Source organism: Sceloporus occidentalis, unplaced genomic scaffold (assembly GCF_023333645.1).
Source record: "Sceloporus occidentalis isolate IW3139 unplaced genomic scaffold, rSceOcc1.0.p SCAF_31, whole genome shotgun sequence".
NCBI lineage: Eukaryota > Metazoa > Chordata > Lepidosauria > Squamata > Phrynosomatidae > Sceloporus > Sceloporus occidentalis.
The window spans coordinates 670,001-688,701 of NW_028317011.1; the positions used below are offsets into that span (position 1 = coordinate 670,001).

The 18,701-nt window shown below is 38.8% G+C and overlaps 1 protein-coding gene across 3 annotated transcripts; it reads left to right on the top strand.

Moving 5' to 3' along the window:
• The first annotated feature begins 1,100 nt into the window (after positions 1–1,100).
• LOC149298660 (signal peptidase complex catalytic subunit SEC11A) lies at positions 1,101–10,674 on the top strand. Of its 3 annotated transcripts, XM_089487136.1 has the most exons (6): positions 1,101–1,151; positions 2,165–2,274; positions 4,681–4,830; positions 5,192–5,311; positions 9,483–9,540; positions 10,624–10,674. In XM_089487136.1, exons 1-6 carry the CDS (start codon positions 1,101–1,103, stop codon positions 10,672–10,674), a joined length of 540 nt encoding a protein of 179 aa, XP_089343262.1. The 3 variants fall into 3 exon arrangements, with proteins under 3 accessions (XP_089343262.1, XP_089343263.1, XP_089343264.1); XM_089487137.1 differs by lacking the exon at positions 5,192–5,311; XM_089487138.1 differs by lacking the exon at positions 4,681–4,830.
• The last annotated feature ends 8,027 nt before the right edge of the window (positions 10,675–18,701 follow it).

Below are 18,701 nucleotides of genomic sequence, written 5' to 3' on the forward strand. Positions count from 1 at the left end.
TTGATGAAGTGAACATGTGCGAGGGCTGACCATTTTGCCTGACATTCTTTGAACCATTAAAATTAAATGCAAATTAACTAAATGCAAAGTTTATTGAAAACAGCATACTTTTCATTGGATGACAAATCTAAACAGGTGTTAAATCACTCTGCCTTTAATATAAAAAAAAAAACACAGATCTATATTTGGGCAACTTATCTGCGGGGCCTTATCAGTCCGGAACACGGGCCACGATGTAGGGAAACATTTATAGAGTGTGAGAGAGAGTTTGAAATTAGTCTGAAAATTCTGAGCTCTTTGCTTCGTGGGGGGGTTTTTGTGGCTTCATACAAATTGCCGATTTTACCAAAATTCTGTAAATTTGCAATTCCCACGAATCCGAATGCACAAGTCTATCTGTGAGGGGAAATGTTTTTTTAAGGCACTGATTTTACATATGGACAAAAATGCCTTTTGTAACATAAAATACAACAAACATTAATTCATATTTATTAATGTTTTTATTTTTAAAAAAAGCTTTTTTTTTTTTTTTTTACTGATGTAACTTCTTGCTCACATGACATTCACTCACGCTCTCTCTTTCTCATTCTCTCTCTCTCCCTCACGCTCTCTGAATGTATTCCACAAATGATCAATCAGAATAGAGCAAACTAAATTACTATTTTTATGGTACATATAAAATAAATGTATGTCATTAGTTTTTACAATTGTGCCCAAATACCGGATATACGGTCTACTTTACAATTGGAGGTCTTACAAATTTGCCCCTAGAAATTTTGTCCCTCTAAATAAAGTTTTAAATGTGGTCGTAATCGCCATTTTGACTCCGGCCAACCAGGGAGAGCTGTGAAAGATTCTCCGTTACTTTTACAGCGGTATCTGTACTAGTGACTTATTCCAGTGTCCTGGGGCTAGATCATTGTATCTGTCTGTCTTGTTTCTGATCTGCGTGCACGCGGCGCTGAAGTGTTGCCCTCACTTAAGATGGTAGCCCAATCAAGCTTCCGCTGCTTCGCGGAAGTTGTGCGTAGCAACGTGCTCTGTGACAGTTTCCGGTGTCGAGGTGTCTCTTGTTAGCGCCGGTTGAACGTTGGGGGAAAATGTTGTCTGTGGATTTTCTCGATGATGTGCGGCGTATGAATAAGAGACAGGTGACAGAGGGGTGCATCGGGGTGCTAGTGAGACGAGTTAAGGCAGTTTAGCTTTAGGGCTTAGTATTGCTTAATCGTACGCTGGATGAAGTATACTGACAGCATGCCGGTGATGGAGCGGTTGGGGTGAGGGGAGGAAGACCTGGGAGATCTTACCTGTCTGATTCCAGTCAGATTAATGTATGCAGCTCTCCCATCTCACTGCATTGAGTATACATTATCCCGAGCCCTTCTTGAACTTTCACTAGAAGCTGACTGGGGGGGGGGCTGCATTATGTATTATCTATACTGGGTAGTAAAATGTTTAGTCTCAACTCTTGGGAGTGTATAGGGTGTTTGCTTACACTTTTTTTTTTAGGTGGCATTCCACTTATTCTTAAAGACACAGTTTAATGTGTCTGACAACCCCGGTAAAGAACAATGCAAAATAAAGCACTTTAATATGCATTTCTCATGAGAATTGTTAAATGTTAACAATTGTGGGGTGTTTGCCAGGGCTTAGAAAAATAAATTTTTGCCATTATGAAATCAGTTTCATTGTGCGAGGGTCACCATATAATCCATCCGTCCATCCTAGGGTCCTGGGCTGCTGGGAGAAGCTGGGTGCACTAATGATGAAATATGCACCTCATTAGCCTGTCAGACAAATTGAGAGGATGACCCTGAAGCGAGTGTTCACTGATGGTGCCAGCAAACTTAGTTCTGGCCCTTCTTACGGATGGTGAATTAGTATGCAGACCGTTCAAAAACAGTCCAAACTCATGGCAGTTACTTATTTTCTTGCTGCACAACCACTTGTCTCTCTCATCTGCATTATTGTCTTTCTGTTTACCGACTGTGTCCCTGTCACTTTCGCACGCCTGCATCGTGACTGTGTCCTATGCGTACTAGTCCCATTACACCATGGGCAGCCATAAACATACAGACTACTGCATGTCACTCTGCTGGTGGTGCATGGATGTTACAAATTCAGCCTACACAAAGGCAATTAAAGCAAAGTTGTTCTTTTGCAGCTCTATTACCAAGTGTTAAACTTTGGCATGATCGTGTCTTCTGCGCTGATGATCTGGAAAGGACTGATGGTAGTCACTGGCAGTGAGAGCCCTATAGTGGTTGTCCTAAGGTATGGAAAGATCTCTCTCTATTTTTTTTTTCTCTCGGTTTTTGTACTCCACATCTGAAATATGATATATATAGATATGTATGTATGTTGGGGTTGCTTGGAGTGCTGCAATTCTTTGCTTTTAAGAAAAAAAAAAAGATAGGTAAGTATGTGCTAAAAACAATCTTGCTTGTGAGATATTTCTGTAATCACGAGATGCAGCTGAATGCAAAAAGTGATAAAAATGAGCGTTACGACTCCCTTTGCCAGGTATTGGTCGCATAAGTGTCCAAATACTCCTAGTGAAACACCCTGGGTTGCCTTGTCTCCAAAAATGTATACTTTTGTGGGGGTATTTTGAACTGGTGGGCTGCTAAACAGTCCAAAATGATACCTAGACCTCTCAAAATAAAATGAAACATTTTCAGGTTTGGAAAAGGGAGGAGGCGTGGTGCATTTTGTGCCCTGTAAAAAAAACAAAAAAAAATGGCACACTTACATTGATATATTCTGTGGTATTGTGTGTACACTAAATGTGGCAACACATTAAACTCTACCGTACATAATCACGTGTACAATTGTTAGAAAAGACTGAAGTCATATTTCGAATCAGTCATCAATAATTATCTTGCTAACTCTTAAGTTAATGACCCAATCTTATTAATATGAGACTCTCTCCCTGGCAGCTAATCAAGTGTTATGCAAATTTCACAGATAACAATATTTTTCTAGCGGTGATATGTCAAAGACCTGTCCTCAACATTTTACAGCTAATCATTTTACCCTTTTGCTTATCTCCTACTCATTTATTTGTTTTTCTCCAAGAAAGTAGATATCTATATTTTGATTGATGGCTCAATAAAGCAAATACTTACAACATCTGACATCTCTCCTCAAATTAATGGAGATTACCTTTAAAGGTCACATGCTTCTCGGATGTGCTGCCCTTGGTGTGTTTTGGATGTCCCCTAGTGTGTGCGTGTGTGTAAATATCAAGAAGCATGTTTGTAGGATAGTAGTCTCAAAGATTTTAAAGAGCAATCGGGGAAGAAGGTTGAGAAAGTCAAACTAAAGGTTTTGCATGAATCGAAAAGTCCAGATTTTGGTAAAATGTAGCTTCCTTGGCAATAAGGCATCAGATATGATCTGTATATTTAATATTAAATATTATTATAAAGATTCTTCCTTACGAAAGCTGTCTTAGCTAACATCTTGTACATTTTGATGTGCAATACTTAAGTTCATTTCTAGTGGAAACCCATGCTGATCTTTGGTAACAATCGGTAGGTCTGTGATAAATTCCATTAAAGAACCATTACCAGTTACTAGGGGTATTCCTCCCAGGGCAGAAATACCATTAGTACGACGGTTGTAAATCTCAGGAATCCACAACATTAGTGTGAGTCACTACCCAAATCAAATACACCAATCAACCATAACATTATGACTACTGACAGGTGAAGTGAATAACACTGATAATCTTATCATGGCACCTGTCAGTGGGTGGGATATATTAGGCAGCATGTTGATGCATTAGAAGCAGGAAAAATGGGCAAGCGTAAGGATCTGAGCGACTTTGAGAAGGGCCGAATCGTGAAGGCGAGACAACTGGGTCAGAGCATCTCCAAAGCTGCAGCTCTTGTGGGGTATTCTCAGTCTGCAGTGGTCAAACGTGGTCCAAGGAAAAGTGGTGAACCATCGACAGGGTCATGTGTGGCCAAGGCTCAGAATGCATGTGAGCCAACAAACGAGCTACTGCAGCTAAAATTGCTGAAAAAGTTAATGCTGGTTCTGTCAGAACACAGTGTGTCGCAGTTTGTTACGTATGGGGCTGCAAAGCCGCAGACCTGTCAGCTGAAAGCGCCTACAAAGGGGACCTGAGCATAAGAACTGGACACGGTTTCTTTTACATCACGTGGATGGCTGGGTGCGTGTGCGACACTTACCTGGAGAACGCCTGGCACCAGGATGCATCCATGGAGGCCGCACCTCGCAACTTACAGAACTTAAAGGATCTGCTGCTAACATCTTGGAGCCGGATACCACAGCACAACGTCAGCGGTCTAGTGGAGTCCATGTCTCGGGGGTCAGGGCTGTTCTGGCAGCAGAAGGGAGACCTACACAATATTAATATAATGGCTGTTTAAATAGTATTTACTGCTGTGCCTTGGAGAATAGGCCAGGTCACATATATCGCTCTGTAGTTTGCAGTTTCACTACAGAGCGAAATGCTTATATGGGTACCTGCTGAAGGTCTGTTGGGTAAATTTAGTATTGCACCATAGAGATGGTTAATAAACCACATAAAATATAATTGGAATGCATAGAAAATCTGTTTTAGTAATCCCCTGTTTTGTAGGGTGTATATGAAAACTGATCATATCTGGATGGTATTACAAGTTATTTTTCTTTCGTCCATGTCCACAGTGGCAGCATGGAACCAGCATTTCACCGCGGGGACTTGCTTTTCTTGACCAATCGCGTGAATGATCCTATCAGGGTGGGTGAGATTGTGGTCTTCAGGATAGAGGGGCGAGAGATACCTATTGTGCATCGTGTGCTGAAGATCCATGAGAAGTAAGTCTAGATGGAAAGGGCTTTTTGGAAGTTGGGGACTGTGGCGAAACCCCTCTTTTTCACACGAAGGCCATCAAATGGGAACCATTTCGCTTAGGGTGCCAATATTAGATCAGTGTATTGTTATTGTTAACATTATAACGAATTGTGAGCTGGTAATCAAAAGTGAATAGTCATACATGCCCAGCTTTTAATTTCAGTTGCTTACCATTCCTGATGAACCATACAAGGGTTCCTGATTTAAAAAAAAAAATGCATATAGTTGTATTACCCAAAGAAGAAAGTTAAAACATTTTATTGTGAACCTCAATTGGGACATTTTTCACCTTCCATTACTTATTCCAAACACTTTTTTTTAAAGGGAAAATGGAGACATTAAATTTTTGACCAAAGGAGACAATAACGCAGTGGATGACAGAGGACTGTATAAGCAAGGGCAAAACTGGCTTGAGAAGAAGGATGTGGTAGGACGGGCTAGGGGGTGAGTATGTCAAATGTCTGGGTTATGGCACATTCAGACACAAAATGGATCAGTAGTCAAATGTTTAGTAGCGCCTACTAATATACAAATAAAATATGGTGCTGTTTAATATTGCACTTTGGCTTCTTAGAAGGAAAGCAAGCTTGATCATCATTTTCGATGCACAGATTTGATTCTGGAATCTGATTATGGCCACATGGTTATGTATGAAAAGTGTATAGTATACATAAACCAGGGAGTGTGTTTTGCACATGAAGCAGAGGCATATATGCGACTTTGTATTATTAAAATGACTTCTTATTCTCACATTAAGATATTATAGATAGTACAGATGCTAGGTACACTTGATGTCACAACGGCACAAACCTTATCTAAGAATAAGTTATTATTATTATTATAGAGAACCTTTGCCAATCTAGCTGCCAATACTAGCAGTCCAAACCTTTGTATCTTTAGTCGTGCAGTAAGAAGAATTTCAGTTTCTCAGTTGAAACATACTGTCTAGCTGCTGCCTATCTTGTCTTTTATTGATTCTAGTTAAGTGTTTGCAACCAAATTAACCCAGCAGCAAATAACAGGCCTGCTGTAAGAGTTTGAGCTGCAATTGATGTAAACCGATAATACTGTTGACTTTGACAGGTTAATAATAAGATTTTTATAAGAGAAGGTAAGGGGCCACCCAGTTCCAGCTGGTCATTACCAAGTAAACACTACATGTGTACATTGGAACAGATAATCCTATGGTCCAAGCTGTCCTTTCACCAGCCAATTCCGACAACCTCCATATCTATTCACCACTCTTTTGATGATCTCATATAAGTTGATTGTTTTGCTATACACCTAATGCTTGCTTTTCCTATCTGTCTGTTTTTGCTGATTTGCCAGTGGGCTCCTAAAATAATTTTTACACAACCTGCTTCACTTTTAGTAACCGCTAAAAATGGTGATACAAAGGAAATCTTTTTTGAAAAGTTAGAATTTTCTGATCATTAGATCCCTGCCCACCATATAGTTAACTGCCATATTCTGATTTGTCCATTAAAATAACATGAAACAGATCAGAAATACATTGTAGACATGGTTAATGTTGAAAATCACTATTAAGGATAGAAACAACTTTTAATAATGTAATATCTTCATAGGCTACAGAGCCCCTTTATTATTAGAAAAACCTTTAGCAATTATGTTACACAGCTAGAAATGTCCTTGTTTGCCATATAAACAGTTAAGTGACCCCAACCTTTGTACAGTAGTGTATATTAAAATCCTTTGTTCTGTGTATACCATGGGAGCAGCTGTTTTATCATTTGCCTGAATGTTCCAGGGGGGTGCTTTCGGTACATAGGAAAGAAAAGTTATACTGGACCTGCTTTTTTTTTTTCCTGTGCATATAATTATCAATACATTTCTTTTGCCCAAGATAAATCTGTATAAGTGGATGCATTGAACATGAACAGTATTGTAACATCTTTTATCTAATGGGTTATGGAGCAATCAATACATGTCAGCTGTATTTTAGGCAGAAGTTCTCCTATCCCCTTCCTTAATTTTTTTTAAAGCCCTGCTCACTCTTAGCCCTCTAATGTTACCCGCGAATGCACTGCGAGACCTGCCGCAATGTGATTAATACCATCGCCGCTGCAAGTGCAGAGGATTTATTAGCAGTTATTCACTGACATATCCCTAGGTTATTGTCAGACTGGCATCATTAGCACACCATGAATAATTCTCACATCATAAATAGAACAGAACACACTGCGCCAAACCAGTGACCCAAGAGGAGCAACAACAATCAAACACTGTCTCAAGTTGAATAAATACAAAATGTGGAAGAATGGAAGCATATATAATACAATAATACCACAATATTAGAAAAAAGCATATCAACTTATCTGACAATTCCAGTAAAACAGAGAAGCGGATGGCTTAAAACTAAAAATCATACGTAAAAAGACCAATTTCAGTGTAATCTATAAAAGAAAAACATATATGTAAATAGTCTTTAAAATGCCCACTCACACTATTCTGATAAAAACAATGTTCAATGGTAAGCGCTCGACAGGAGGTGACCAGATCATCAGGAACACTTGCAGCCCCCCCCCCCCTCAGATAATAGCAGCATTGACCGACGTATAGACAGATATATAGAGGCAAAGATGTAAATCAGATATATAATATTTATCACAATATACAAGTATATATTATACTAAATTAAGCAGTGAGATGGTCACCCTACTCCAACCTGAGGAGGCCACCTCTGTAATAGAGCCTCTGGGATCCAACAGGAAACTCTGGGAAGAGTGTCCAAAGTTACAAAAAGTGTATAAATAAAGTCACCAATTCTAGTTACAACAAAGCCGTCAATATCCGGGCTTCCTCAGATTGTAAATATCCATCCATACTGCCTGCTATAAATATCCGTTTCGAAGAAAGACATCACTTGTGCGTGTGCGCGCGTGCACATGTGTGTGTGCTCTCCACAGGAAGCGTATCATTGTGCTCCAAGATTTCTAGCTCGTGTAGTTCGCCCACCTTATTGTAAATGCCGCATCAATTCCGTTGTCTATTAGCTCCAATGAATAGTCAGTAGAAAGCTCGTCATCACGCTACATAGCTTATGGGTAATGTAGCCCTCCAATAAGAGTATAGAGACTCACTAAGATCTCAACATATAGAAACAAAACTTTGGCTTGAAAATATACTACAAACATAAAAATATATAATAGAATACATGTATATCCAAAATTTCAATATAAATCTAAAAGAATAGAGGGTTCAATAAAGAAATCTAATAAAAGATAACAAAAAAAAAAAATTCACAAAAAATTACATAATTCAAAATCCTCATCAAGCCCTTTAGGTGCCAAGCTTTTCAAAATAAAAATCCATTTCATTTACCATTTGCCCAATTCCTTAAACATGATTCTCTCCAGTTTTTTTTTTCCATTTTTGCAATGGCATAAAAAGTTAACTCTATAGGGTTGCTTTTATAGACCAAAAAATGTTTAGGGACACTGTGGCCTATTCATTTCTTTTTGGTGTTATGGGAGTGGTTTTGAGTTTTCAAGTGGTATGGTCTATATATAGAAATTCGCAGATATATGATGTTGGCAAAGTCACAAGTCAAAAATTCTTTAATTTCATATTTGCAGCCAGTGACATTAGATTTAAAACTTTTTATTTTGTTGTGTAGTTCTTTAGTTTGTTTACAGGCATTACAAGTCTGACATCTATACAACCTGCTGGGTTAAAAAAATGACTTCCTGCTTTCTTTATCGTTTCACGGGTATGGGTTTAATAAGGCATACGCACATCACATCATATTAACATGCAAACACAGATTCCCGAAGCACTACTAGCTGTTAAACTGTCGTCTTTAACATTTGTTTGTTCTTTGGTTTTCCTGCAAAACAATCGCTTGGTCTCTTAATTGTTTGGAATCTGTTTGATAATTAATGCTTTTTTGGTATTAAAGTCTTATCCAAATTCCACTAAGTCTGAAATTCTGTTTCAAAGCACTACATGTGTAACTCTTCAGTACTAGAGCCTGTGTCTATTACTTTCATGTTTTGTTCTTCGTGCTTTGTTTTGCTAAGAACTGTGATTTTTGTGGCAGATGTTTAGTCTAAAATAAGGGAACATGTTTACCTTGGAAGTTGAGATCTGAGGAAAAGGTAGCGGACCTGGCATTTCCATTTTCCTTCCAGATCCTCTGCCTGCACCCAACCGGAGACGTTAACAAACCACTAATGTGGGAGATTTATCAACCAAATTCTGTTAACAATGCATTGTGCAGGGTTAGCTCATTGCTTTCAGGAGAATCTCACAGAGGCTGTCCATTTATTATAAAAAAAAAAAAAAAAAAGTGAAATTGAAATTGAGGTTTTCACATGAAGAGCTTGTCTACTTATTGAGTATTGTCAAGTGGGGAGTACATAAACTAGTCTGGAATGGTTTTCCAATAGAGCAGATAGCTTCCATATCTATCTATTATTATAACTATTATTACTGCTCATCTGGGCCTCAGCATTTGACTGCTCACTTGGGTGAGAATTGAGGGTTGAAATGCTGCAGCAATGCTATGAAGGGCTGTACCTCAGGAGATATGCTAGTAATGGTACAGCAATGTAAGGCGATTCAATGGTTCATTTGATTCTATGCTCTCTCTTAGGTTTGTTCCCTATATTGGAATAGTGACAATCCTTATGAATGACTACCCCAAATTTAAGGTATGTAAATGTATGTCCTTAAGTTTTCGTTCTGTTCCTTTTCTGACATCAACACAAAGGAGTGATGTATTTAGTTAGGGTGCTGCCCTAGGGTGGACCCAATGTAGCACCACCTGATGTCCCTAACCAAGCCACTAAGCTATGACACATCTGTCCCAAGTGAGAACAGATCCGTACAGACAACTCCCAAACAAGAAAAATCTAAATAGTGATTGGCCTGGTCTTATGTGATAAACTTCTCTCTCCCAGATGCCCACCTCCGCCTTGCCTCTACCTGTGGTTACCCACCTCTTCACCACACCCCTTATTTACATCCCACACCATGGAATATTCCCACCATTCAGAACTGCGTTGTTAATGTATGAGTTTAATAACTCACTACCCTTACCAAATGTAATGAAATATGAAGCAAATATTGTGTATAAAAAAGTGTTTAAATATAAGGCCTCTTACTGCACACTAAATGTATTATTTTTGCATGTGATTAAACATGCTTTTCAAAAGAAAACTACTTCTCCTTTTTGATTGGAATGAAAATACTGGTTAATACATGTTTTATTAGGAACATATTAATACATATAAGATATAAGGGAAATCATTCTAACTTGTTGGAAAAGAAGAAACTGGAACTTAACTCTGTTACTGTCCAAACAATAATAGCTTTGGTTTGGTATCCTTTTTCAACTTTACTTGTTTGTAATTGGTGTGGTTAGCTTGAAGGGACACGTCCTATGTAGCCTCACCAAAGCAAAATGTGCTTTAACATACACTTTTTACATGCAAGATAATGCATGCTCTTTTACAATACTGCAGCACCAATAGTGCAGTGGTCTGTCCTCTCTACGTATGTTTGGTGCCAGGGGTCTCATTAGACCTCTGGGTATGGTATTTCATACATGAGCCATCGCTGGAGCCGGATGGCAGCAAGTATACCACAAATGCCTACTGGTAGATCTGATGAATCGGGATTGGGGAAGAAAATGTTAATTTAAGGGGGATATAGATATCTCATGCATTAAACATGAAGGCTGGCGTATAATAACAAGTGAGTTTGAACTAACTGATGGTTTTTCTTCTTTGCAGTACGCGGTTCTGTTCCTCTTAGGACTATTTGTCCTTGTTCACAGAGAATAGGGAAGTGACACTCGGTATAAAGGGACAGCGAAGACTTAGTCATTGTTTAATCATCTGTGACTTAGCGACGCAAGATCTATGAAAGAACAGACCTCATCTAGTGTGAAGTTTTACATTTGGACACCAGTGTTTCTTATATATGATATAAATATGTATGTATACATTTCCCTTGTTACTACAGGGAAAATAAGTATTTAAACATGACCCTCTCTTCCTGTCACATTCTTTCCACCTCTGTGGCAGCAAATGGGCCAGAAGTTCATATCTGTAGCACTGTTTACAGGTTTTTGTTGTTTTTTCTTTTCGCTTTACATTTTTTCTTTTCATTTTCTACTTTGGGTGGAATTTTTATATTAAAATTTAAAGCCAAAGTTCTCAGTGTTTTTGTACTTTAAAGCCTCTGTATATGTATCCTGAAGTGCCTACTTGAGGATTGTTAATGTGCCGTAATCCAGAAACATTCCAGAATAAATGGCGGTCTGGATTTGTTTACTCCTGTTAATACGTGTGTGACTTAATGTATCATAAAATACCATATAATACATTTCATTTCTTTAGAAATTAAGCACTGGGGCCATTTGTGGCTTGCAGTGCAATGGATTTTTCTATGCAAGGAGGATGTAATTAGCAGGATTAAAATTCCCACTTGAGAACAAACACCAACAACAACTCTGGAGAATATGACTAGTTTGGTTTTTGCTCTGAATTATGTATTATCCAGATAAAACAAAAATTACAATGTGGAGGGAGACCCTGGTAGCACTTCAGATGCTGGCAGCTGAAAGCTGTGGAACATTTTGCTGTCCCAAGGTAGGGTCATCAACATAACATCCCTGTACAGATGATAAATTATTTTAGCTTTTAATATATGATTTTCATCAAAAGTATGGCTTTTAGACAGGTTGTTCAATCAACTCCATGTAGCCAGCGGACATGGCTTCAGACTGGAACCAGTAGCTCTTATGTCAAGCCATGAAGACCAGTGGAATTAATTATGTTTTCCAGAATATCTGTCTCCTTTTAAATTACCATTAACTATTTTTGGAGAGGGGTCTTCTGAGAACAAAATATCACCAGCAAGTTGTCTTTGCCTTTCCTTAAAGTTTGTCATGGAAGTTGGAAAGCACTGTTAATTGTAATAAATTATGCATGTTAATTATGCATAAAACATATCCAACTCCTTTAGGAAAAGTACATCTTAATGTCACACGCATCAACATTCGTTACATAAAAAATCACTTTATGCATCTTTATGATGATTGCAGTAAGAGAATATAACTTTTATGCATTTATTTTACATTTTGTTTCTGCATTTTTCAGTAAATTTGCAATTCAAAAAACACAGCTGTTACTAGAACGCCAGAATATTTTGTACTGTATTAAACTTCGTCGAGTTGAGCAAAATAACATATTAGCAGCCGCTCCTCCATGTTACAGGGGTCATGCCTACCACTGGTTAATTTTAACCTTTATCCCAAATGGCATAGTGAAAAGGGGGACCTCCTACAAGTTCCTCTTAACGTTATGTGGGTCTTGAAAAGCCACTTATATGGAACGCCAGTAGATTCTACAGTGCTAATTTTATTTAAGCATTGTAGCGCATTGTCATCTCCCTGGCCCTGAAATGGTTAATGTATTAGCATAAGGAAACATCGCCCTTGATTAGAAAGAATAATAATAATAAAAAAACACTGCAGAGCTTGTCCTTGAAAAGCCTTAAAAATAGGCAATGCTTTGTTTTACAAATACTGTATCTGCAGAATAAAACAAACAAGTAAAATACAAACACTCCATATAAGTATCTCTGTGTAAATGTACACATTTTATTTTCTTCAATAACATTATAGCAAAGTAAAACCTCTGCTGGGATCAAATGAGTGTTTCTTCACTGACAGAGTTTGAATTGTCTTTCTTTCATGTTGCATGCAGCGGAAAATGCTCCTATCGCTTAAGAGGTGAGCATATGTGAAATCACACCTTTCATCTTCAACTTCTGAACCAGGAATGTGAAGCTCTTAAAACCCTACAATAAATGAAACACAAGAAAACTTCAATAAAGAAAGGGGTGAGATGTTCTGCATGGTGTCTGCTGATACCCCTTTGAGACGCTTGTAATGGACAGTAAGGTGGTTTTCTTTTATAAGAAGCTCTATCATACTCTTTAGGGATACTACACAAAGTGAGTTAATACAGACATAAGGTAAATAATTATCAAAGTAATTAGTAGCCAAAAAACCTACTACCACAAAATACCGGCAGTCTCATAGCTCCAAACCCTGTTGTGTCATTGACTGCCCATTAATAAACCCATTCTTTGTCACTCATCAACTAAGGAACTCATATTGACTGTTCAGCCCATCCTAAAAGTCATAGGATATACACGGAAAATGTCATTTGGTCAGTTTTCCCTCTGGGACCGGGAACCCTGCTTTAACCTATTACATGAGTAAATGTTAGACATGATGTAGCTGGGGTATGCATTGTGAAGAAATCTGTTACTACCCATAGAAACCTGCTTTTCATTTTAACCATGGGCTTCCCAAATTAATGTTGCACAGTTTAATCCTGTAAATAAATTTAAAAAATGCCAAACATTAACATGGAAAATTAGACTTTTCCCCCTAGGAATACAAAATTAAAAAAATTAGGAAGCATATCTATATCAACAAGGTGCAAAATAACAGTAGACACTGTCCCACCACCTAGGAACTACTACAGTTTTCACCTGGACAGTGTTGGGCAACCTCAAACCCCACAACTAGCAGTTACCCTGTTTACAGGAACTCATCCGTGCACTGAGGTGGCAGGGGGATTCTTATCAGTGGATGCATAGTACTGCCAGGGTCACGACAACCACCTGGAGCTGACATTAATATCTCTTTACTGCCCTTGGAGTCACAAAAAATTTTGTTTTCCCTGGTTCTGGGCAAAAGTAACAAGTGTTTAATTTTAGCTTTACCAAGATATCCTTTGCACTAATAAAAGCAAAAGATGTGGACATTTATTTTTGTTCAACCATACTATGCGCACAACTGAGTGTGCACATCATATCTGTATATCATGGCGCACATGAACTGTGTATCTGCCATCACTGGCACTGCCCCATTGACTGCGACACTTTTTAATTAAACAACACATCTTTTTACAACTTGTTGGTCCCTGTTAAAGTACAGGCTTGGAAGATGCTTTATCCTACAGAAGACAAAGCTTAATACTAGAAGATGCTCTTCAAGTGAATGACCACCAAAAAATACGATATGGTTCTCCAACAAGATCCTTCAAATCACTTCTAAATACTGTCAGGTCATTGTGTCACATAATGTCTTAATAAAGACGTCCGATAACTCCAAATGTCGGTGCTATTACATGCAGTTAACACTCTCACCACAAATATAAATCGTAACAAGTTCCCTTTTTTATTTAGGTTTTTTTAAATGTACGCGTACTGCTGGGTCATCAGCCCAAGCTTACTATAGGAAGTTTGTGATCTACGGTTGCCATGCGCGGTTTTTTTTTTTTAGAAATGCATTAAAATTTTCATGTGATGCATCAGCACACATAAAGTACTTCATCACTTGATGAAACAAATGATTCCTTTTCTCTACACAGATGGAAACGTAACAACCCTGGTAAGATCAGTATTGAGGGTACCACGCATTCAATTTATCAAGTGACCAACAGATGCATGAAGGAGATGAAAAATTACACAGCATCACGTCTGGCAACAATTAAAGTAAAATTCACTGAATTTAGGAAATTTCACAATTTTGTAGAAACGGATGAGTGTAACTCACTTCCTGTTATTATTATTAATGCTAATTTACAGCCAGAATCTACTCAATATCCCAGATCAGTGAGAACTAAGCCAGTCCAATCCTTCATTTTGTTTCTTTTAAGCCATTCAGAGGCTGACTTGCTTGTGTGCTTCTGATCATTGTCCTGTTGCATAACCCAACCACGATTGGTGTTTTAAGTCACGAACTGATGGCCAGACATTCTCCATCAGGATTTTGTGGTAGAGCAGCCATTTTTGTACGATCTTTTTCTTATTGTGGAATTGTAAACACAAACTCTTGAGCCTTGCTCAACTCTACGAAGGCCTGCAGTTTTTTTACATGTTACTCTGGTTTCTTTTGTGACCGCCTGGATGAGTCGTCGATGAGCTCTTGGAGGAATTTTGGTTGGCCAACCACTCCTGGGAAGGTTCACCACTGTTGCAAGGTTTCGCCAGTTGTAGAAAATGTCTCACCATGGTTTACTGGAGTACCAATGCCTTTGAAATGGCTTTGTAACCCTTTCTAGACTGATAGATGTCAGTGACTCTGTTTTCATCTGTTCTTGGATTTCTTTAGATCACAGCGTCATGTACTGCATTTGAGACCTTGTAGCCTACTTGACTTTGCAAGACAGTTTCTATGTAACTGGTGGTTACATTTAACAGGGCTGGCAGTATGGATGTGTCTAGTGAAACTAAACCCAATTATCAATTTGTTTAATGGGTTGATTTAGTACTGAGGGGGTTACTATTTTTTCCACCTAGAGCCAGGTAAGGTTGGATAGCTTTTTTCATATACATGAAGTCATCATTTATGAACTGCATTGGGTGTTTACTCTGTTTATCTTTGTCTAATATTAAAATTAGCTTGATGATTTGAAACATTTAAGTGTGACAAATATGCAAAAATACAGAAGGGAAGAAAAAGGGCTGAAAATACTTTTTAAAGCACTGCATAATAGCTGAATGCCACTCACAGCTAAGATTATCACATTGGTACTACTGTCCCCTCTGGCTACCTAAGGGTTAAAAGGTAGGTTTGGAAGGGGGCCCTGTAATACAGATATTATTGTGATGGTTTGCATTATTCATTTTATACAAGGCATACTGGTTAATTTAGCATTTTGCATTTTCATCACCTTGAAGCGGATATAAAAATAAAAGGATTAAAGTTATGTGCATTTCTGTTTTTCGGGTCCAGTTAGTGCATAGATCTGTCAGTATGTGCACAGTATGGCCTCGTTTATCAGAAACCCAAAGCAGGTCATAAGCAAATCATAAACATAAACCATCCATGATTACAAAAAAGGCTTCTTTCGTCATTTTACAGTAAACATAGGTTGAGAAAGAAAACTAATTTTGAACCATTTCAACAACACAACAATAGTGTTATATTGACAATCCTTAAAAATACATGCAATCACTCCTTTCCTATCTGTTTGAAATCAAACAGGGAAAATTACGTGGCGGTTAAAAAAAAGTTGTTAAACCGCCCAGTTATAAATATCTCTCTCTTCTATGCCAAATGACCATTTTCAACTTGGGGAGCTGAAGTGCCTATGGGAAGTGACTATAGACAGCACATCCTGAGAGACTGAGCTGTCATAACTAAAGTAGGAGGAAAGCATCCTCGGAGGGGACAGCACAGACAGGCTGTACGCAAGGCCCAAAGTTGAATGTAGAAGATGGCACACAGCTGTGCCGTTATATCCTAACATTTAACTCTCTTCACTGGCACAGCATAAAAGTGAATCGCTACATCATGAGTTTGCAGGGGAGTTGTGTGAGATGTTGTTTCAACATACAGATATAATCTTCAAGAAAGGCTATGATGGCTCCATATAACGCACAGTTAAATCAGTGAGAAATTATTCCACATCAATTATGCAATATACAAGGTGCATAGTGGTAAAACTACACAGTGAATGCTAAAGTCATTCGCCTAATTACACATTAATTATTAAACCGGCGGTTGGCAGATGAGTTTGCAGAAGGAATATGGTCCTCACAAGCAACCATTTGCTTTCCATGAACTTCTACAAAAGTCCAGTTCGCCTCGTGGCTTAACCCCCCTGCTTGGCTGACACAGCCAAGGTGACACAGCCACAATTAACTGTCTGCACCAATGGAACCAGGGGTGTAACTAGAAACCACGGTGGGGCCCCCATCTTCAACAGCTAGTCTGTTCCATTATTACCCCCACACAACTGTCTGTACCTTCTTCCTTGCCCCCCTTCCAACATATGTAAACTTACACAAATTACACACACTCCATCTCACCCCCACCACATCCATGCTCACGCGCACACATCCATACATACCTATATATAAAACACATATACATAAATCCCATCTCACGCCTCCGCTTACCTCTCACCGCTCCTGCAGCTTTCTCTCTGGCTGCTCGCGCACACTGTGCGAGCAGCCTTGGTTTCACCACGGGGTCATGTGATGTAATGTGACCCAGATAGGTTCCTGTCCCCACGTGCCGGTTCAAAATGGTTTACAAAATAGCCCTTCCGACCTGGATCGGTGTGGGCGAGGTCGGAAAGGCCATTTCTAAACAATTTTGAACGGGCACACGGAGACAGGAAGAAGGGTGCCTAGAGGCAAGCTTAACTGCTAGCAGCCCCAATACATGGACCACTTGCCAGGACTTCACAAACTTACGTGGGCTACAGAGTTTCAATACAAAGGATTTATTCCACAAGTGTCAAACATAAAGAACGAGAGACAATACAATGTCAGGTTACATACCCCAAACATGGGCCTAATCCCCCAAATCCCAATGAGAAAGCACAATGTCAGATTCTGTTATAGAAGACAGCAAAGAAATTAAAGCAAAACTAATAATAATATATGCTTGATAGATAATAATACAGGATTAATCAAATTGACACTGGCCCTAAAACCAAAGAGCAAAGAAAAATATGTATAATTAAAGGTGGGTTTTTCCCTAAATGAAATTAAAAAGGTATTGACATTTCCTGGGAGCTGATGTAATAGGTGAAGTGAAATATAAATAGGATTTTCTTCACAGCCCGCTTGCTCCATTATGTCACATTACATTCAAAGCAAGTAACTGTCTTTGTCCCAAGAGATTAAAAGCATGGAAATGGTACACCATCAAAGGCAGGGGAGTAACTTTGAAAAGGGGCCTCTGGAAATGCTCCGGCTAGTCAATCAAACAGGCTGCTAGTTCCAGAGTTGGCCCCTAGTCATACAGACAGTGTGACGCAGTGAGAATGTGTATAGGGTCTACCAGTATTTACACTTTTCATTCTAGCCATTACTTGTTATTTCTAAATTTATTAACGGCCAGTCCGCTTATACATTATTATGTAGACTTTACTGATTGCGTTATGTGTAGGCATAAAAGCTGATGTCTACACTGTTCTGACCAGGTACAGACCTCCATAGTATGGATTCCTTTATGCTGCACGACTGCAGTGCTCTGTAGCAGTGGCGTCGCTACAGGGGGGCAAGGGGGAGCAATTGCCCCCCCTAGGATATTCCTTGCCCCCCCTGTTGCCCCCCCGCCGAATTTGGAGTCACCCAGGACAGTCCCGCAATGGGACTTTAACCCCTTGACTGCTAACGACGGCATGGTGCCGTCGCTAGCAGTCCCAGTCTGGTGCCAACGACCTATACCGTTGGAAAGGTAATTACTTCACCTTTCCAACGGTATATAGCTTGTAAAAAGAATAAAAAATATTAAGTTAAAAATAAAAAAAAAGTTAAAAAAATTATTTAAACATAAAGTAGTTTAACTTTAAAAAAAAGTTTAAGTATTCTAGTGAAATGATCACTGTGGTAGCCAATGTTACCACAGTGATCATATAGCTATAAAAAGTCACATTCCCTTTTTAAAAATGGCCGATACTAATTTTTAATCCCATGATCCCTTTGATCATGGGGTTAAATTTAGCCAACGGTAGAGGGAGGCAATTTTTGAAATCCTGATGAACTGCAAATATTAATAAAATCAGCCATTTAGCCTGTGCGGTACGTGAGTAACCATCTTATCCCTGGAGCGCCTTGCATTTTTACTGCAAAACTTATTTTTGCTGTAAAAGTGATTTTTTTCTCCCTTTACCATCATTTCTTTGGGATTGTAAGGGGAAAGAATGGTGTGTGCTTCTGTGAGTGAATGTATGGAAAGTATGGTGTGTGCTTCTGCGAGTGAATGGAGATATGAAAGGCGTGTGAATTAGGGTTGAAGCCATGACGTGGCATTTGCAAGAACTACACC

Excerpts from the sequence above, each read along its gene's own strand:
- LOC149298660 (XM_089487136.1), top strand. The coding sequence starts at position 1,101 with ATGTTGTCTGTGGATTTTCTCGATGATGTGCGGCGTATGAATAAGAGA. Across the intron at positions 2,275-4,680 it reads CCTATAGTGGTTGTCCTAAG|TGGCAGCATGGAACCAGCAT; the intron begins GTATGGAAAGAT and ends CCATGTCCACAG. Across the intron at positions 5,312-9,482 it reads GTGGTAGGACGGGCTAGGGG|GTTTGTTCCCTATATTGGAA; the intron begins GTGAGTATGTCA and ends GCTCTCTCTTAG.